We start from the raw sequence: 22,684 nt of genomic DNA, 5'->3' as shown, positions 1-22,684 counted from the left end.
TCCTCTGAAATGAGCCTTTCTCTTATTGTTTAATGGACAGTGGAATTCCCACCGGTCGGTTTCCTCCTCCTCGTAGCAGGAGCACGGAGGGTCTCGCTGACTGAGCATGCCCACAGCACTTTGTGCCTCTCCTGCCATCTCTCTCACTTACGCCTCACATGCCACCTCTCACCCCATCTGTCTCCAAACGCACAGCTCACTCTCTCCTCCTCCTCCTCCTCCTCCTCCTCCTCGCCTTCCTCCGTCTCCACTGCCCAAAGCGAGAGGACGTCGAATTGTCATATCTACAGCAGGCGTGAGCTGGTACAGTACAGTCCTGGTCACTGGATTGGATTTCTTAAAAACTCCAACACGACCCCAAAAACACTTAATTTCACATAATTGCTTCACTAAGCACAGTCTGCTTGTTATTTCTTCCCTTTGGGAGCACAATTGTTTTTTATAAACTTGGATTGTTGTGTTTTTAAAAATAGTTAAATATGTGGTATTAACTCAGGAACGTCCAAACCCGACACGTAAAATCCCAATTCAGCCTCGAAGTGCATCAGACCATCTGAAGTAGGGGCGGGTCAAAGTATCGATTTGGTGATATATCGACGTCCTTCCTTGTACAATATGCTAAGGCAGATTACGATATTTTAAATGAACGAATTAAGGCGTTCTAAAGTAAACAGTCTCTGCCGGTTTCACTCGCGTGGCGTCGCTACTTCACGTCTCCTCGCGGTGGCGCTGCTCAAATAAATGAGGGGAAACTTGGAAGTTACCTGACTGAAGAAGTGGCAGTTTACAGCGGGCTAATGGTAGCGAAAAGAAAGCTACGTTAGAAGACTTTGTGCACTTTGTTCTCTGTGTTGTGAATAAAGAGAGAAATCCTATCGCTATGTGATTGTCTCGCGATATAGTGATTCTCACAGAATGGTTGTATCGTGATATTATTGGTATCGTGAACCACGTATCATATCGTACCCTGTGATTCCCGACCCCTAATGTGAAGTAATAACGTCGTCTTGACCCGTCAGAAAAATAATGAATAAAATCACGTTTGTGTCTTCAAATATCTTCATCTAAGACAGGAGTGTCCAAAAACCAGGTCCAGATTTGATCATGTGAAGGTTCCCGGGGGCCGACGGTCCCTTTTTTTAACAGTTACATACAAATACACTGTTATTTTCATTGCCACATTTGTCATTTTAAGCCACAAATCTCAGAAAACATAATAAGTGGTAAATGCATCAGTCTGTCATGACTGCGTTGTGAATCCTGGTGAGGACAACTCCTCACCAGCTGAGCTAACGTGGACAACACATGGGACCAGGGCTGGTTTTCTGTCCCACTCTGTCCCTGGCCATGAATAATACATTATAAAACGGATTTTGGACATACCTGATTTAAGATTTGGGAGAACTGACAGCCCCCTAGTGTGGAGCCGTCTTTAATCCACTGCGTTATCGCAGGACAAATCGTCTCTGCTCTGGAGCAGGTGTTTACCAGCTAACCGACCTAGCGGTTAATGAAGTGGTCACTTTTCCTTCCTCTTAGGGAACCGCTCTCTGAACCCGTGCGCGTCCCTCTCACCCCAACCACCCCCTGCACTTTTGCTGGCTTGTTAGCAGATGGCGCGTCTGCCCCGGTGACAGGCGGCGGCGGCACGGTGTCGAGTAGACGCTCCCCTTCCCTGCAAACGTGTTAGCTAGCTAACCCGCTCTCTCTCCCACTGTCTCCTCTCCTCCTGACAGACCACACAGGGCTTGTTCTGAGGCCCATTCTCGCTAATCTGATCAGGCAGGCAAATACGCCGGGAAAAGCGCTTTAATGATCCCCCTAATTACCTCAAGTCAATACCAACTGTATTATTAGACTCGGGGAAAATATTCCATTAGGGTGCCCCCCGTGGGAGTCCCCCCTGTGCGCGCTGATGTCACGCGCCGCGCGCCCCCTACGCTTGTAATTAATTTTATTTACACACGCAGGAATGCACAAGGTCGCACCTGCAGCCCGGAGCCGCCCGACTCGGCCCGCCTAATCAGATCTGTCATAATTACCATTCTGCATGCTTCTGACACACGCCGGGAAATATTTCAATTTAACTACAGCCACCAGCTCCGGCAGATGCAGTCTGAGAGAGAGGGAGAGAGTCTCTGTGTGTGTGTGTGTGTGTGAGAGAGGGAGGGAATTACATGGGGAGATATTAGGAGTGCTGCTTGTGTGTCTGTCCTGAGTTCTTTGCAGTACGCCGAGCTCTGACTCAACTTTTACCTCACACACACACGAGCGCATTCCCGTTGTAGTTGAGACGATTTCAAAACAACTGTAGCTGCCGTAACGAGCAACAACTGCTTTTATTTCTCAACTTATCTTTCTTTCTTTCTTTTTTTCATTTGAGAATTAGTTTCATTAGCATCTGAAGCAAACTTGTCAGCCAATTAAGAACACTTATTTAGCTGACATAGACAATTTGCCGGTTCTGCGCTATTTCAATCCCTAATTCAATAAGATCAGTCATGATTTATCAGCTTAATTATGCTTTGATATTAGCAATTAAACCCCAGCTTTGAATTAAATCTCAATCAAGCTCTTGTAATTGACGGAATCAGACTTCCACGTAGGTGCTGCGCCGTGTTTGCCGCCCGCCCGCCCGCCCGCCGCTGTTTATCTCCCGTCCATCCGCAGCAGTGTTTGTTGTCTTCTGTGCATTCATCCTCCATCTGCCTGAGCAGTATCGAACAGAAGAGATTATAAACAAGGAGTAAATTATTGGGTGGGAGAGCCGTGTTTGAACATGCTGTGTTGCCGCCGCCGCCGCCGCCCAAATATCAGCCCACCACCAGGCGAAACTGGATTATGGTGCAATTTCAACTGTACTAATATTTAATACAAAGAGGCGTTGTGTACTGTAGCATCATCAGCGACTTGATTTCCTGCCATTTCCTACGCGCGCACAATCCCAAGACAAAGAGAACAAAATGTCACTTTAATTATGATGTATTCAAAACGTGATTTTTTTTTTTCTCCCCCCTTTTTATTTTTCATGAGATAAAGTGATGTTGCTCAATCTATAAATCATGGCCGTGTTTGTACGGCACATACTCGGTCATTACAATCTGCCTCATAGGGATTAACAAGGTGTGACAAAAAAAAAAAAAAAGCCTCTGAGGTTGTGTTACCGTGTTGTGCGACAGCACTAAACTTTGCTGGAAAAGAACAAAACGTGCGGCTGGGAAAAAAAAAGAAAAAGAAAAGAGGAAATTGTGGCCACACAGATGTTTAATGTGCTCCATTTTAGATGGACTGGTCATTTGCCTTTGGTTATTCTTTATGCTCCATCTGCCTCTGTTTGGTTGCTGGAAAATTCCCTGCACACTTTATCGGTTTGCCAGCCAATGACGTAAACTGCCACACAGAACTGGTCGGCCATTGTTTCAGAGAGCGATTGCTGACACACACAGAGAGAGAGAGAGAGAGAGAGAGGGACGTTTCCTGCACAGTCATGCCTCGTCCTTCCACAATGTGCGCCGTGTTAGCCGTCAGTCTGTTATTGTTGTCGACTTGTCGAATTGTATCTGCAGAGGTCGCGACCTCCCTCTTCAGGAAAAAAACGCTCGCTGTTTGGCGAAGACTTCCCCCCGTGTCGCAGCTCGACATAGAGATTAATTGTCTGGCATGTATGATTCACACTGGCAAGATTCTCTCTCTCTGCCGAAGCTCCGCCGCTGACGTCCTCACAAAAGAGGACGGAGACACAATCTGGCAAAAACAATCCACTCTGATAAGAAATCACACTCACATCAACATGATTTATTTAATATAATAGTAATAATAATAATAATGTTATAAAGGCAGTAATAAAGGCCAGTTTGAAGTGATTTAAAAGATTCAGGTTGCTAAAGTTTTGGGAAGGAGACAAAAAAGCTTAAGGCTGAAACATTGAATCGATTACTAAATGAATCGTCAACTATTTAGATAATCGATTAATAAGTTTGAGTGGTTTCTCCGATTTTTCAGCGTCTTCACAAACAAAGAAATCCTGAGTCATTTTGGTTTGTGGACAAAACAAAGACGTCTGAGAACATTCTCATTCATTCGTAATAATCAATTACGGAAATAATCGTTAGCATTAGCACTAAAATAGCTGCCGTTCCACTGTTTTATTTCTATTTTTTACTAGGACTGCCACTAGGTAATTGATTATTAAGTATTGTTCAATTATTAAAACAATACATTTGAATAGTTCCTTTGTTCCTCAGCTACACATAATCAAAAAAGTTGAAGAACTTAAGTTTTTATTAGTATTTTAAAAACCGAACAACAAAACATTTTTAGTTGAGTAAATCATTTACAGATTCATCCACTTTGAAAAGAATCATTACTTTTCAAAGTTTTATATTATTTTTATATTATCATCATCACATGATGAGAAGATGCTAAAGTCATATTTGTGCTACGTTTAATATCCATTTACAATGTGTATGAGAGAAGCTCTGACGTTCTACGTTTGCGACCCGTACCTGCAGTAACGAAAAGTAAAGAAAGTGCTCAGAGTTGCGTGGCAGTAGGTGGAGCAACAGACTAAACGCCAACCCTGAACAATAAATTAAATAATCTGCTATCTCTGACGACACACAGTGGTCATTTTACGACATTTTGAGCAGCTTTCGTGACCCCTCCCCCCCAACACACAACAGTTTCTCTCTTCATATGCGGGGAACTGGTACGGTAGGTCGCCTCGCAAAGATGCTCATTTGATCCATCTGCTTTGTAGTCTGCCTCGCTGTGGAACGCTCAGGACCGTCTGAATCAGATGGTGAGGTTATGAAACGCGATTCGGAGGTAAATAACGACGAGGCTCAACAAATAAATTCCACTCTTTGAAGACCATATGGCGAACAGCTTTAGATACAGTGCAGACAAAGTGGTATATTTTATAGGAAAATGTTAATTTCTTTTTATCTGTAACATTCTTTTGTTTTTTTTTCCCCCTTTCTTTATAATCATGATGTGAAATAATGGCTTATTGCTACAGTGTCACTAGTCTGAATTTGCAGAATTGTTATAAATAAGTGCTGTAACCATTCAATACAGCTCTTTTAGCCATTTCTACTGATATCTCTTGAATGTCTTAGCCAAACAAACGTTAAAGTCGGCACCCATAGTAAGTCACTGTCTTTCTTGGACAGTCAAGAAACAATACCAGACAGATTTTTCGTGGCATTTACACATAGATAAGCATGAATGAAGACCTTTTTTGATGGATAAGCAAAAACTGAGACATTTGGAAACAATGACACAGTTAAAAAAAACGTATGTTTCTCGATGGATTCTTATCGGCCACAACTCGCTGTGAGCGAAAAAGCTCCTTTAAGACGGCCAGAGTTTCCCTGGCTCTGAAGGTGACAGCCTCAGAGAGCCAAGTACCTTGTTGCTACAGTGTCACTAGTTTGAATCTTCAGAATTTGTATCAGGTAAACCCATTCAATATGTGCCTGTTTTTTGGCTCGTTTACGGATATAAAGTCTTAGTAAGACTTCGTAAGTCACCAACAGATTCTTCGTGCATATTTGTTGATAGATTAGCAAATACAGAGATTTTTTGCCAGCTTTGTTTTGCCACAACTCAACTATTTGTTGAAGGTGACAGCTTCTGAGAGCCAGATACCTTGTCGCGACAGTGTCACCATTTTAAATCTGCAGAATTGATACAAACTAGCACTGTAACCATTCAGTATGTGCCGGTTTAGCTATACATCTGTCACATTTCTACCAATATATCTTGCATTTCAAATCCAAACAACGTCAAAGTCAGTGTTGCACACGGCAGGTGACTTACGAAGGACACCGGCTTAGTAAGTCGCCTGCCAACTTTGAAGCCGGTCAAGTGAACCGTGGAGGGGGTGGAAGCGGAAGCTTTTAATCAATGTCTCTTGCGTTTCCTCATCCAAACTTCTGTCGGAGGATCCACGGCATTGACATGACATATTCAGTGTCAGGAAATCAAGACGCTCAGTAATCTCCTTTTTCAGCAACATGAGACTCTGCAAATGAGTATGTTGTGATCGCTCTCACACAAACCTTATCCTCGCTGTGCTCTAAGTCAATGAAGGGATGCAAACGTGATTACTTTGGCCATATAATGAATGCACAGTTTTGGTAATCTTCTCCTTTCCTGAACCGAGACGTTTGTGTGTGAAGACCTCGCTGGCTGTAATTTTGCGCTGAGACCTTGTCCTTGTTTACGAACAACACCGTCGCTTAAAGGGAATTTAAACAGGATTACTGAGGATATAAAAACGAATGCACAGCTTAGCCTTACACTTTCATATAGGGTGATGCAACGGTGCTGCGACAATCAGCGGTCCTTATTCTCCGACACAGCGTCAGTAGGAAGTGATGCTTGGACCACCAGAACACCTCCACAGTGGAGCAAAAATAATAGTAATACATTTCATTTATAAAGCGCATTAAAAGATTGTCAAAGTCGGTTAAAAGAACATCACACAGAAAAATTGTTTACCCATTGTAGTAGTTCAAATGGTGTGTTTTCTGGTAGGATTGTTTAATAATCATCAACTAAATGAGTCCTTTACCAACCCTGACGCATTGATTAATTGTTTTTTATTGATATGTATAAAAACAACTCCTCTGATTTCAGCTTCTTGAAATCAGAAGTGTGAGTATGCTGTGGTTTTTCTGCTTCCCTGTGACAGGAAAACTTAATTAACTTTGGTTTGTGGTCAAAACAAAACATTTGAGGACATTGTGATTCATACTTTTGGAAACATTCATCACATCAAATCACAAGGATTAACATTTCATACCCTTTCATGAATCGTCTACATAGATCTTCTGGAATGTTTGGGCCCCTGGTCACCTGACACATTATCTCCACAAAGACAAAGACAAGAGACAAATAAACACAACTTTTGTGTTGTCATTGTTTGTCTATTAGCAGGTTGTTTTTTGGGGTATATAATTGCCATCCTTCCAAATGCCCAAATGCCAGTGCAGTTCATTAGTCCACTGACCCCATTTCCAGTGCTCAATCTTTTTCACACTTGGCCAAAGACAATTTGCACAATGTTTTGTTTGCACATAAAGACTTTTCCTTTCCTCCTCCTCCTCCTCCTCCCCCACGTAAATAATCAGGGCTTGAATTTTGCAGTCAGGTTTTTCCTTATTGGCACAGAACAGTTGCGTAAGCCAGCGCATCGGGGACATATCGAGACTTCACTGTCATCAGCATAACAGGCGCCTACGATGTCGTAATGTGTTTACAACAGAGTGCATGTTCGTTACCTTGTAGGTTAAAGGTGAGCAGCCAGTAGTGCGGCTGTTCCCTGAGAGGAGAAACAGGTTTTTTAACGTGCTATCAGCTGCACTTATCTGCATACTGGTGTCTGCCAGTGCTGGTTCTCTGCCCAGGAGGAGGAAAGACAATGAGACAATGATGCATTCATTGTCTCTCCTTTTACTTTTACTTTTTCAGACAGTGGGGAGGATTGTCTGGCTTTCTTTCCCCGACTATTAGCTTTATTCTTCTACCGCCACTATGACCACAATCATTTCTTCATCATCATTTCTTTTGTCACTTTGGCCTTTGATCTAAAATTAGCGGGGATTTTTTTCCCTGGGCAAATTAACACTGTTACAATTGCCAGTGGTTGTTCAGTCATGCATGAATGTTGACATCACAAAGGCACTGCTTACTAATATGTATATTTTACTTAGCCCCCTATTTTTTACCCAATTGATCCAAATTATGAAATAGAAAATAATTAAAGCTGTCCCAAGTTGTGAAACAGCAATGTTTGCTACAAATGCTAATGGCTAAAAGTTTCCATGGTTCCTTGAATTCCTTGAAAGTTTGAATTTGGAAAAAAAAGGCCCTTGAGAGTGTTTGAAAATCACCCTTTATAATCATGGGTCATTGAAAGTGCTTGAATGTTGTGCAAGAAAGAAGTTAACTGAGTCGTAATTACTAGCGGTGTTGTGGACACTGTCCACTGTCTCTCTCCGCCGCTGACATGAGATTCCGTGCAGAACAATGAGCAAGTAGTGAGATGACAACATGATGTCTGGGAAATGCAAATTCCAAGAATCTCTGTCTCACCAAAGACAAAGACTGACTTTGACCAAGATCCCAAAAAGGACAATCACTTGTCCAGATACAGAGCGTGCAAGTTGCCCTCCCATCTGAAGCTGTGTCAGCACATTTAGTCCTTGAATTTGAGGGAATTGGTCCTGGAAAGTCCTTGAATTTTGTGTCAACCAAGAACCCCGCAAGCTGAAATGACATTGGACAGTCACTGGGGATTATCCGAAAATATCAAATATCAATATTTTACATCAGACACTCCAGCGCATGAAACTTAGTGTGAGTAATGCAGGGTTGACAGCATTGGAGATGCATTCAATGACTCTGTTAAATTCCATCACTTCTGTAATTACATGTGCAGTCCACGAACCAAACTCCGCCTGCTACTTCTGCCACCTTGTGGTAATAGATGCACCACAAATTGGGTCAATTAGTCATCAGCTCATTCCAAAAGATGCAGTCATTGATTGTTTTTCATGACTAGTTCCGGTAACTGAACAATCATGTTCCCATTCCTAGTATTAATAATACTCACTTCCTGGGTTTGAACCTGGGCCATTTGTTTTAGACACAGTAACATGAGGAAAGAATGGGGAGGGGAGGTGGGTTGGGGGTATAAATGACAAATTGATGAACATCTGTTGGCTTATTTGATTTATTTATTTCTGCGGTGGCCGAGGTCAGTCTGATGGGACTGATACTGAGCAAATGAGATTAGAGAGAAGGTGTTGACCAGACCATGTGACAGACCTCTGACTGTCTGTCTGACTGTCTGTCTGTCAGTCTCTCAGTGGCACATTAAACCCTCTCTGAGCCTCCATGTTGAGGGTGGGGGCGGGGGGTATTTGCCACTGGAGCTTGGTGGTGAATGGGTGAATGGGTGGGTGGTTGTGGGCGGTGAATACCATGCTGTTCTCTGACAGAGCAGGCCTATGCTCTCATTGGCAGCTTGTGACTGCTGCACTCACAGCCACGGTGTACCGCATGGCATGGCCGGGCCCAATCCCGCGCATGAATTCAACTATTGTGTTTGCGAGGAAAATATTTTTTTATCAGAACACCCGGCTGCTATTTATACCAGAGCGGCACAATGGAGCTGCTGAGGAGTTTATTACCCTTTTAATTTGGCACCTTATGACCCTGAAGCCCCACAAGCTTCTGGTCAGATCAGTGTCTGCTGTAAAACAACACAAACAGAACAACAACAACAACAACAACAACAAAAAAGGGCTTCGGGTACTTGATTGCTCGTCATGTTGTTTGAAACCAATTAATAATTAATCAACAGTGACCCAGAGGCAGCGGATTATTGGGCAGTATTGTCGCAGGTGTGTGTGCCAACATAGCAAGATAATCCTATGCCTGTCGGTACTTATTGCTTGGATGAACCTGTTTGCAGCATCTGTGGTTTTAACTGGGAGATTTATTTAGCGTCGACATTAAACTGGCTCTCCTGTAATTTAATGTAGGTCGGGGGAAAAATGCGTCAGTTTAAAGCTTTCGGTTCAGATCTTTTTTTGTTTTTGGTCAGAATGTCCTTAAATTATCAGTAAATGGAAATTATTCGTAAATGTGATTTCCTTCCCGGCCTTGCCAAAGTTTCTTGAGCAGTTTCATGAGGTTGTCATGCTGTGATCTGCTAAATAAACCACACTGACACCCATTCATCCATCCATTATCTGAGTCTGACATGTTTACAGTATATTGTTCTTCTTTTATACCGACATGTAAAGTGTAAAGCCGTAAAATACACATTATCTTTAGTAGAACAGTTGTTGAACTTTAGTTGTATTATATGTTTCGTTATTTACTTTTCTCCAATGTTTTTCTTAGTAATAGCACCTTAAAGGTAATTAATCTGCTCTTCATTCTCATCAGAAATTAATTTGTTTGTTAAAAAAGAGTGAAAGGAAAAAGCTGTCACCATGTTTACACAGGATTTATTTTTAATCAAGTCAGTTTGAACAAAATGATTTGGCAAATTAATGTGACGCGAAACTTGAGGTGCAGTCGTCAATTTTTGGACAAAATAAATTTATAAAAATAGAAAACAGATTGTTTAAATCAATCAGACAAATAGTTCAGCGCATTGTTGTTGACAATGTTTTCAACCAAAAGGTATAAAAGAGAGGGTGTTTTCAATTTTCCAAGGATAGGAAAAAAATGAAAATAAATTATTATTATTTAATTAATTCTCAGAAACTCTATTTTCCATCCAAAAGTTTATTCAATAAAGTTTAGTTTTCCGATTACCTGCTGTATCAAATTTTTGCTTGATACATCATTTTTTACTTAAAATATATAAGTGTACAAGAGTGAAGACATAACATGCTGTTTGTAGAAGTGATGCTTATTCAATTTAAACTATTCTGTGTATCATTTGTTATTATTAAGCTGTTGTATTTTATCAGAGGGAGAGAGAAAAAGTCAGATTTCTTTGGCCTTAGAAAAACCCATATCCGTCGACCTCTAGTTTTTATGGTTAATATGTCTGCAAACCTTTTTAAAATCCATTTACGTATAAAACAGACTACCATTAACTGCGCTTGTTTGTTATTTCATGTTTAACTTTAGCTTCTCTGACGTTATTTGCAGTAAGTGGCTGTCTGTGGTTTTTGGAAGAGCAGCTGATGACGTGTGTGAGACTTAAACATACAGTCTTCAGATGCACCACAATGTTCATATACAGGAAAAGTGTGCAAAGAAAAAAATCGGTTATATCAAATTATTGCTCCTGTTTTTAATAGTCTACAGTCTTCAGTGATTGGTTGTAGCTTTGGTTCAAACATGTCCTGAGTCTGTGTTGTGTGTTTTTATTTAAAGTGAGCAGGAGACGTGTGTTTTTGTGTGAGTCACAGTTTAATAAGTGGACACAGCACAATGAAAAGTACAGCAAGGTGTATTAGCACAAAGGCTAGTTAGCTAGCCACCTACGACATGAAACATGTAATAAATATGTTTGTTAGCTCGCTGGCTAACTGAAGATCTGTTTTGCTAGTATTTGGGCCATTGTTAGCACTTAAGCAAATAGTAGCCTGCTTGTAACACCAATTGCTAACAGTTATTTTACTTACAGTGTACGTATGCTTGTATATAGACATTATTACACAGTATTTATACACAGTGCTTTGGCTCTGTGACTCACCGCCGGCACATCTCTCATAAAACCACCCCTAGTTACATGGAAAATATAATAAAATACCAAAAATATGTTTCAGTCGGTCACATATGGCTCAGTAACGTTGCTAACAACTTTAGCACTTAACCAAATAGCTAGTGACACCTGTGGTTAGCAGTTCTTTTGCTAACTCACCTGTAGCATGGGTTAGGGAGAATTTAAATTTGAATTTTCAAAGAATCTCTTGTTGTCAACATCATTAACTTTTTATGCTGTTTGTTTTTTCCTGGTTTATCCCAATTGTAATTTGTCAATTCTTGAGATTTTTATTTTGCTGAGTTTACGCTTTGCTTACGAGATGTTATACTGACCTTTGAAATATTGTTTTTATCTTTTGTTGTTGTCTTGCTTACCTGTTCCTCTAGCCCAGGGACAACAAATGCAAACAAGCAGCTAGCTTAAATGTGGTGCAACCACATTTAATTGTGCACTGTTCTGTAAATAAATAAAATAAACCTCTTGGAGAGGGCGCCCTTTAGCGAAACTTCCTGCAAATATACAGCATGAATACCACATTATAGCAAGTGGGATAATATACCATATAAACTATGTTTCACTGCTGCCACAACCACTAAAACTACACAACAGACGCGAGAGAGAACGTCTTGACTGAGTAGCAGTTTGTTGTGAAACACACAGTGAGTGCACTACAACGGCCTGTTCTCAGCTACCTGCGCTATTTATTTATAGAGAGTCCTTAATGATCTTCAACAAAAACCACAGAGTACACTGCACTGAAGAGCCCTAGATTTTTGTTTTCTGGACTGCGTTGGAACACTCTAGCAGCAGGGGCAGCCACGTCCGTGATCCAATCAAGAGCGGTTGGTGCTTGTCAGCTGCGGTGGAGAGGATCTGCAAATCACATTAAACAATAAACGAGGGGACAGATTAGCAACAGTACGGTAATAACAGCAGAGTGCAAGAATGTTCAACATAAAATCTTGTTGATTTAGCCGTTCTTAAAATAAATACTGATGAATGAGAAAGTTGTGTGTCAAATAAATGTCACACTGCTTTAACTTTGTGAAGGAATTTGGAGCGAAGAAGTTTTATGCTTTGATGCCTTTTACCCCCCACCACCCCGCTTTCCTTTAAACTGAGTTGGCAGCAGTTGAGTCAGCCTCCGTCCTTTCTGTAAATTCTCACCATCTCGCCCTTCTTTTCTCTCTCTCGCTCTCCACTCCTCCTGCCTGTGGCCGGCCTGTGGAAGCAATGCAATTAGACAAACACAAACAAAGCTCTTGAATCGGCCATGGAAAACGCTGACTGTCCACTGTGTGTCCACGGTGCAGGCCAGGAGCGGCGCTAACTGCTGTTCAAACGCGCGTCACGAGGCAAAAACAAGCTCAAATCAGCCTGTCCACTGCTGTCATCTACAAGAGTGTTTACCAAAGACCGGGTCGTGACCCAGGTCAATATTTCTCTGGCTCCCAAACTCATTTTCCAAATGTTTCCCATTAAATAACGTGTATAAAAGTCACATCTCTTGGAAATAGTTTGTTTAAAATTCAAAATTGCATGTGCAGCGTACCTGTTCTCTTGTATTTCTTATCCAAAACCAGCACTGTACACACTGGTGGCTTTATTAGAGTGTAACTAAACCTCTAAACCACATTTTTTCAGGTGTAAACCAGTGTATATGTTATTTATTATTGATTGATTTGGTGACATATCGTAATATCTCCTCGTGCAATACGATAGTCGATATGTCAGGGCAAATATGGATATTTTGATTCATAAATGAAGGCGCTCTAAAGTAAACAGTCCCTGCCAGTTTCACTCAGGTGTCGCCGTGAATGAGTGAAACTTGGGTGGACGTTGCCTGGGTGTTTACAGCGGGATAACGGTGGAGAAAGCTACGTTAAGAGATGCTACATTCCACGTTCAATACGTTCAATGCGTATCAGAGAATCGTTGTATCGTGGTAGTATTGGTATCATGGACCATGTATCGCAGCAGTAATTCACTGTTACAGATATTTGCGATTCATATTGTGATTTGATAAGTTTGTCCCTTCTACAACTTAAACGCTCTACCTTATATTCCCAAAATCTCCTACAGTAAATAAAAAGAAAGTTTGTCTATAACCAAAAAATGGTGAAAAAGTAGTTACTTCTGAGAGACCTAGGTGACGCTGCTGCGGGTGAAACTCTTGTAGAAACGATTAAAGCAGTTGAAGTTTAAAAAAAGAAGAAAAAAAGCCACACAGAAGCACGGATTCACACTCATGAACTAATAAACTCCCTCGACTTTATTTCATCAAATGGACTTCCTGGCACTGAGAATGGGGTTCACGTCGTGCTTTTGTTTGACTGGCTCTGCTACTTTGGGTTTAATCCTGCTGGTTTGGGGAGTGTTTGAGTTGGATTACTCCAACGTTGGGCCGGGGTACTGTTTCCCTGGCTTTGACAAGATGGTGTGTGTGTGTGTGTGTGTGTGTGTGTGTGTGTGTGTTCTCACTCTCAACCGAATCAGCTGAAACCACAGACAGACCCAACTAGAGCGCCGTCCAAATCCCTCTGCATGCAAATTAAAAACGCAACAATAAACGTGGCAAAGGAACAAGGTGGGCATGCAAGCTTGCTAGCTTTACAGCCCTCTCTTCCTTCTCTCTCTCTCTCTCTCTCCCTCTCTTTCTTCATGTCTCTCCTCCTCTCTCTCCACTTCCTCCAAAACCCTTCCTGGGTTTGATGTGGCTTATGGGAGGAGTTGGGACGGGGGACAACCAAACTGCTGAGTTATCTCTTGTATGCAGTGTGGTGATGTGGCTCTGCCCTCTGTATGTGTGTGTGTGTGTCTGTGTGTGCATGTGTGAACATGTGTGTGTGTGTGTGTGCGTGCAGACCAGCAGTGCGGTGTAATCCTGTGAAAATGAAAGGTGCTGCCGCACACTGGCCGGGAGATTACAGTGCCACTCTGTCACTCAGCCAGCACAGAGTAGCAGCCTGAGCGAGTAGCCCTCTGTAACACACACACACACACACACACACACTCACTCTCTCACCTCACTGCCTCTCATTTTTTCCTCCCTCGTCTTCATCCAGTCTCTTGCCGTTGCACGTTCGTCCTAACTCTGCGACAGATTCCTCTCACCTCAGACCTTTCGCTCTGAAAGGCGCTGATGGATGTAACATGATTCATGTGCTCATATATTTGATTCAAGACAAGAGATCATAACATGATTTGATTTTTTCTGCTTCCTCCGTTGCCTGCAGTGGCCTCAAGACTGACTTAAAAGAAGTTTGGTTTCCTGCAAAAAAAAGTTCCTGTTCAACATGAGTGGGTGAATTCTTTCCTTGCGTAGCCGCTAATTAGGTGTGGGGGTGATATTTAGTATTGAGCGATAATTAGTCGCTATTCTTATATCAATGGACGCGATGTTTCAGGAGGACAACGCTTATTATGATTAACCCTTCAACACTTGGTAAATTGTGGAGGGGATAATACACAACTCCTTATATGGACATCCTGGGTGTGTGTGTGTTTATAGGTTATAGATCTTCAGGTATTCAAAATGTTTTTTCTTTATTTTTCTTATGTGTTGTTGAGTCAAAGTTATGATTCATTCTATATTGGAGTAGTGATAATTGTGCGGAAGTCACAAAATAGACCATTTTTATTTTATTTTTCTTCATAAAAACGAGCCAAGCCAAAAAAAGAATATAAGACACTCTATATTGCACATTCTTATAGCCTCTGCATACACTTTTTAACATAGTGATGGGAAAAAAAGCATCCTAAATTTTAAGTTAAGTGTAGAAAAATTGAACTCTGGGTAAAAACTCTGACGCTGTGCTGTGAAAGTAAATAAATGTAGCAGCAAACAAGCAAGAGGAGATAATAAAACAAACAGTTTTGAACGAAGACGTACAGCTCTCTATGTTTTCTCCCTGGTAACATAACAACCATGTGGCTGCTAACAAGAGGTCATGTGATCACAAAGACCACACGAGTGGTCACGTGACACTGAATCTTACTCACTACTGTCGGTAAAAAGTCAACGAGTAAAACACAGCTGCTGCCAGCATGACTGCAGTACATGTTATGTCCACATGTGTCACTGTAGAGCACAGGTTATTGACATAACCCCGTTTACGCTCTGAGGTTGTTCACCAGTAACATGGTCAAACATTTTTGTCAGTTTTGTTTATGTTTTCAAGAAAAAATCCATGTCCCATGTCTTCTTGTTGTCCTGTCTCCTAAAACCTAAAGGTCCCGACTAATGAGGTGAAAAATCAACGGATATGAAGACAAAAGGGGACAAATCCCCCAAAAAATGAGACGCCCAGTGTTTTCTATGTCTATGATATAAAAATAGTGCATTTCCAAGAGGCCCGAGGCGATTCTGCAGATTATTTTAACTTGATTTATCATGTAACATGGACACAGATGCAGAATGTAGGTCACAGGTTTCTTTGTTAATCAGAGGCTGTTTGGCTTCACCTGTGTCGCTCTGACACAGCTGAGGTCGATCAGTGTGACTGGGAGTTAATGAGGTTACATAAACAGGTCGTCGTTCCCCGCTCGCTCTCTCCGGAGAGTCGACACTTCACTCTTCACTCTGCACTGAAAGAAAAGACAGGAGTTTTTAGATTTGTAGTTTTCTGCTTCTTTTCTTCTTTTATTTTGAAAGAATGTGTTGGTGCCTGGTCCCTTATGCCGCTCGGATTTAAATACTGATGAAACCACTTGTTTCATTATCTTGTAGGTTTCTTTGTCACTGTTTTGTTTAAAGGGATGATTGTGTGTTTTTCCCCCACTCTATTTTTTAAATACACTTTGCTTTAAAATTCAAACAAAGACAAAAATATTTCCCCAAAGTCGTGAGAATTTGAGAAATCCATGAACTCATTTAAACATAAACTAGCTCTGAACGATTTAGAATAAATATCTGATTGAGATTATTTCGCCTGTGACTGCGATATGAGAGGGAGTGGTCATTTTTACATAATTATTCTCGGAATCACAGATTTAAAATGATTAATGTTGTGATATTTTTGCAGATCTGTGATGTTTTCTTTAAGAAATATATATATATATCTATATAGATATATATATAGATATATATATACACATATATATTCCCACTTATACACAAGAGCTTGTGTGACACGTAAACAAAGAGATATTACAAGTGGGTTCAAGTGTCTCACGCTCAGTCCTTCAGTTGTCAAGGTCGTTCTCACTTGAGACAAACACACACACACACACACACACATGCTCTCACACACACACACACACACACACGCAGCACTTATCAAATAGAGTTTGTTTAAGGTTTTCCTTCACTCCTCCTCTGCTCTGTCTTTCATGGCCCTCTGCTGGAGTCTTTCAGAGTCTCTTTCTCTTGAGAGAAGCTGCTGCTGCTGCTGCTGCTGCTGCTGCTGCTGCTGCTGCTCAGTATGTGTGTGTGTGCGCATCAAATTGTTGCTCGACCTTGGCTAATTCACAAAATGCACAAACTGCAGGTGCAGCTGTTGTGGAATCATCATCTGCGTGTGTGTGTGTGTAGCTGCAGTTTTATTTTTTTAATTTGAAATATTTTAGTTGTGTTTTTGTGTATTTTGTTATTATTTCAGTGACTTTGATCATTGGTGTCACTGGATGAAAAACTTTACTTTTCCCTTCAAAGAAACTTTCTTACTTCACTTAAATCATGAAATATGTTTAAATATCACAGTTATAGCTGATAAGACAACTTCAAATTCTTCTTTATTATTGTAGTGAAGTTCATTTTTATTCGCAGGAGGCATCATGACACATAAAATCATTAAAAAAAAGTTACTTCTACCACACTTCTAACCACAAACTGAAGCATATTCAAAACAGTATAGTAGATAAGAAAATCAATTATTGTCATGTAAAGTGTTACAGTTCAGTTGCAACAGGTGAAAAAACTGAAATGCAGCACAAAAATGTTAATAAATGAAGAAAAATAAGCTTTTCAATGAGAGAATTAAAAATACTAAATGAATCGTCAACTATTTCTGATTGTTTGAGCGTTTATTCTTTGATAATCAATTACATTTTTATCAGCTTCTTAAATGTGATTATTTTCTTTGCTTCAATACTGAATATTGTTTGTAGTATTAAAATAAACAACTCCAGATTAATAATGATGTTTTTGTATTTATACTTATTCTAAACGTGTCTTACTTACACTTACTGTAGTTTTACTGAAAATATCAACACCTCATGATAAAGTATATGCACAGGTTAACTTTGCTAATATTGATTCAGATGTTCTTGAATGGATTTGGCAGCAAATGCTTGGCTGGTAGTATTGAGACACATGCGTCTACAGAAGGGAACCACTAGGCGGCAGCAGAGGTCACTTGCACGTTTTTCTTTGCTGTTAAAGGTCAATGAAGCAGCTGTTTGCAACTGAATCGCAATACATGTGGCCACTGTATCGCGATACTTCTCGTACATCGTATCGTGAACTTGTCGGAAACATTCCGAGCTAGTTATTTGATACTTTGTTACTTTTTTTAATTAAAAAAGTATCGTCAGTTTCCCCCGGTTTCTAAAGACCCCGGTGTCTCTCTGTGTCTCCGTGGTTCAGGGTTGGCTCTGTGAGCTGCTCCGCTGGAAGGAGGACCCGTCTCCGGAGAACCGGACGCTGTGGGAGAACCTGTCCATGATCCGACGCTTCCTGAGCCTCGCGCAGGTCGAGCGCGACGCCATCTACGAGCAGGAGAGCAGCGCCGGGCAGCAGCACCACAACGAGCGGCCGACGCACCTGATGCACGTTTCCCCCGACCACTTACAGGTGAGACACACACAGACACATGCGTGTCCTCACAGGCTTTTTAACGGGTTTTATGACTAATCTGTCGAGTATTTCCTCAATAAATGGATTAGTTTTGTCCATAAAATGCAGGAAATGGTGTAAAATGTGGACCTGAGTGTCAAAAACCATGAGGTTTTGTCCACAAACCAAATATTTTCAGTTTTACTGTCGCCGAAGAGCAAAGAAAGAAGAAAATATTCATATGGAAGAAGCTGAAATGACAGAAAAGTCTTTTTCTTTTATAAAATAATAATATAATAATAATCTTTTTAAAAAACAATACTAAATTATTTTACAATCACTTGTCATCAATGTTAATTCTGACAGTTTGAGTTGCGATTGATTTTAATCTGTCAATTCATGCTAAAATAATCTGACCTCAGATTATTTTAAGGACTAAGGAAATTCTGATCATAATTTGTCTTTCCTTTATGAAATTAAGATAAGATTAAAAATAAATATAAAATGATATGAATTAAAAACCACACTTTACTCATTCTGCCTCACAGTTTGAGTTGTGATGGATTAATAATCTGACCTCAATTCTGATCATAATTTGTCTTTTCTTTATGAAATTAAGATAAGATTAAAAATAAATATAAAATGATATGAATTAAAAACCACACTTTACTTATTCTGCCTCACAGTTTGAGTTGTGATGGATTAATACTAAAATAATCTGACCTCTTTTCTTCTGAGATTAAAAAAATGATCTTTTACAGCAGCAAACTAAGAGGTTATTAAACATGCATTTCCAAATCTGTGAATGTACAATATAGAAAAAATAATCAATACAAATCTACGTCCACAAACCAAAAATTATTCCATTTGAATGATTTGGAGAAAATATTCACATTTAAGAAGCTGAAAAATCAGAAAAACGTGTTTTAATTCTTCAAAAAAAAAAAACACTCGAACCAAATAATTGATGATCAAAACAGTCCGCGATTCATGTAATAATGGATGAATGGATTAATAATGAGTGTACGATGTGTGAAGCAGGGTTCCCGTTCGCTGCTACAAATGAAACCGTTTCCTCTCCTTTTCATTTAATCTTGGCTAATTTTCCCAGGAATGCGCGTAATAAACAACACTCAGGAATTTCACGAGCTCTTGTTAATTTGAAACACGGCAGCACTTAAGAAAAAGTTCCACTTCTTTTTCTAACGATATCATCAGCCCGGACTTATTTAACAAAGCTGCTTTTATAAGAGACATCTGGCACATGAATTGGAAACAACACACGGCCTCGGCGAACGGTCGAAACATCTTAATGAAGTACAATAATACTTCTATTAAAAGTCTGAGCCGCAGCCGAGCGCTTGATTACTTATTTGGTTACTTGGTTACGCGCGGCGCGGCGTTTCCCCACAAAGGCTGCTGCCATTTACTGGTGTAAATCAGGTAATAGGATTTCTCTTAGAGAGAATCAGCTTCTCTTTTCTGTTGCTGCCGCAGCAGCAGATGTGGTACGGGGGGCGCATGCTCGTGCAAACAGACGCGGCGGCGTTAGATTGATAAAATGGGATTTATCCCTGATTTAATGGCGCCATTTCGCACACCGGCCACCGGAGATTAGCGCTTTTGCCACGACGCAAATTAGCTCACATTTTACTCAACAAGGACGATCACCGCGCGTGTGTGTGTGTGTGTGTGTGTGTGTTACAGTACAATGATATCTTTGGGTGCATTCATGCAGCTGCCAAACGAGGGTTGATTTTAGTTTTTATCAACTTTACTTCATGAAACACCTCTTTGCACCTCGTCCGAGTCCGAGCATGAAAATAAAAGCCAGTTTCACCGGGTCAACGGCGACGACTGCTCCAAACGCACAATGACACACACACACACACACACGCGCGATCCTCCCTCTCACACTGCGGCAAAAATCAGCCGGGACGTCGCGATAAACCCTGACTTCGGGAACTAATATTAATAATGATCAGATTATGTGTTGTTGAGTCAAAGTTAGGATTAGCAGACACACTTTTCCAGCCCAGTTGATTTTCATGAAAGTCCTTCTGATAACGTCCCTGTTTCCTCCGTCACTGCAGGCTCCGCCTTCACAGCAGCAGCAGCAGCAGCAGCAGCTCCAGTCCTCGCTGTCTCTCCAGCATCCGTCCCAGCCTCTCCTGTCCCAGCAGCCCTTGCAGCAGCAGCAGCACCACCAGCCCACCACGGGGCCGCGTCTGCCGCCGCGCCAGCCGTCCACGGCCTCGCCGGCTGAGACGGAGGACGAGGGCAGCCGCGCAGGCGGCGGCGGCGGCGGAGGCATCAACAAGTCCCGTACGGGCGGCGGCAAGATCTCGCTGGAGGCTCTGGGGATCCTGCAGAGCTTCATCCAGGACGTGGGCCTGTACCCGGACGAGGAGGCCATCCACACGCTGTCGGCACAGCTGGACCTGCCCAAGCTCACCATCATCAAGTTCTTCCAGAACCAGCGCTTCTACGTCAACCACCCGGCCAAGGTGTCCAAGGAGATCAGCGCTGGCACCATGGCAACCACCACCACCACCACCACCACCAACAACAACAACAACAGCAGCAGCAGCAGTAACAGCAGCAGCAGCAGCAGCAGCCCGGCCTTCGACGAGGAGCTGACGGACTTCAGGGAGAGCGGCGATCTGCTGAAGGAGCTGGACGAGAGCACGCAGACCAACAACACCATCTTCTCCATCAAGATCGAAGAGCAGCTGGAGCGCGGCGTGGAGGCGCAGGCGGAGGCGGAGCGCGACGCCAAGCAGTAGAGCCGGCGACGCTGCGCCGCGTTTGAGTGACTGAGTGACTGAGTGAGGGAGTGTTCACACACTGGAGGGGAAAAAAACAAAACAAAACAAAAAAAAAAGACTATTTCAGACTCAAAAGTACTACTTTTTGGATTTTGTAAAAAAACAAACAAAAAAAACTTGTATTATTCACTGTAAAGACTGATGCATCATTTAAATAATCTACACACACACACACACACACACACACGTTGCCGTGGATATTTGCTGACTGCACTTCTCTGATCTCATCTTTTTAAGAAGCTACTGATTCTATTTAAAAACAAAGAAAAACAAAACAAAAAGAAGAAGAAGAAGAAGAAGTCGTCGTCGCCGCCCTCTTCCCGGACGTTCATAGGTGTTTACGTAGTTTTACTTTTACCTTAGAGAGCAGTTGAAATTGAGGACCAAGTGTGTTTTTGTGTGACAAAAAGGCCTTAAATCCTGAGGTATGAAGTCTGCAGCCTGCTGGCACATTACAAATGAAATAACAATAATAATAATAATAATGATGATGATAAAAATAATAATAATAATTAGAGCACGAGGTGACGACGGAACACTTCACACACATCACGGGAAGGGAGGAGGAGGAAATATAAATAAATGAACATATATATAGATATATACATATATTATTGTAACTGTAAAAAAATGATGATGATAATAATAATGATGAGAAAAAAAAGAAATAAAAACTATGCCAACAAATGCCTTGTACTATACGGCACCGACTGCCGACGTTCCATTATTTTGCAAAACCTTTGTCACTGTAACACGAAAAATGGTTTAAAAAAAAAAAAGTGAATTTCCACACGTTTTATTATTATTGTTATTATTATTATTATTATTATTATTCTCCTTATGTTGTCCGACCAATTTATTTATTTGCAGTTTATGTTTTAACGTAGCGCTTATGTTATTAAAAAAACAACTATTTTTTTTTTTGTATTTATATAAATGTGATTTTTGACGAGGGCCGTCGAAAACATGAAAGTGTCTTAAACGTCTTTAAATGGAGAAAATGTGCTTTAATTAACGAATTAATGAATTAAAAAAAAGAATAAAAAAAAAAAAAGTGCTGTATGTCGAGCAACTCACGCTTTCACAAGCTTCACGATTTCAATGTTGTATGCAAAGATTTTTACTCTCATGCAAATAAGCTTCGGTTTTCAACGCGACGACGACGACGTCGGCGACGAACCAAGAGAAACAAACGTTAGAAAGAAAAACATTATGCAATCTGTGTGAAAAAATCAGTGTCTGCGATGTGTCTTCCTTTTTTGGTTCAACGGTTCCAGTTCAAGAAGAAGAAGAAGAAGAGAAAGGACGTTGGTGAACAAAATAATCCTCTGTACAAAAGTCTACTTTTCTTTTTTTATTTGGATGAGACGAGAACTCCAGTTATTTTGTTACGACTGACTGTTTTATAAGTGTTTCTTCTTCGGTTCCCTTTTTCTTTGTTGTTTTTTTTTTTTCTTTTTTCTTCACAAAATGTTCTAACTAGAAGTGGTTATTGATTGTTGATTACACAATTAAACTGTTTGTATTGTACCACCCGCTTTCCTGGCATTAACTCCACCACATACTTTATTTTATATGATTTTATTTTTATTATTTAATCGTCTTTTCCACCTCTCACGGACTCCTTGAGTCCAAACTGTAAATATCAACATCTTATGATGAATCATTGTTTGATTATTGTCAATGGAAACACTTAATAAAACTGTAATTAACAATTAATAAGCTGCTTATTACACCTTTATAAAGATACTTCAAGAAATATCATAAATTACAGTTTGGTTTTGGCGTTCAGGCTCTTATTAGAAACTTAGAAACAGTTATAAACAGTAATATGGT

General features: G+C 40.8%; 1 protein-coding gene across 1 annotated transcript in view; it reads left to right on the top strand.

The window, feature by feature from the left end:
• LOC122774671 (DNA-binding protein SATB1-like) overlaps positions 1 to 22,378 on the top strand; it is a 107,700-nt gene extending 85,322 nt beyond the window's left edge. The window contains exons 5-6 of the mRNA XM_044034145.1: positions 17,832 to 18,038; positions 20,114 to 22,378. Of these exons, the coding sequence (XP_043890080.1) occupies positions 17,832 to 18,038; positions 20,114 to 20,806 (900 nt within the window). The 3' untranslated portion in view covers positions 20,807 to 22,378. The remainder of the gene's footprint in view (positions 1 to 17,831; positions 18,039 to 20,113) is intronic.
• The last annotated feature ends 306 nt before the right edge of the window (positions 22,379 to 22,684 follow it).

Source organism: Solea senegalensis, linkage group LG9 (genome assembly GCF_019176455.1).
Source record: "Solea senegalensis isolate Sse05_10M linkage group LG9, IFAPA_SoseM_1, whole genome shotgun sequence".
Taxonomy (NCBI): Eukaryota; Metazoa; Chordata; class Actinopteri; order Pleuronectiformes; family Soleidae; genus Solea; species Solea senegalensis.
The sequence above is the reverse complement of the archived record's forward strand: the minus strand, read 5'-3'. Positions and strand labels throughout refer to the sequence as shown.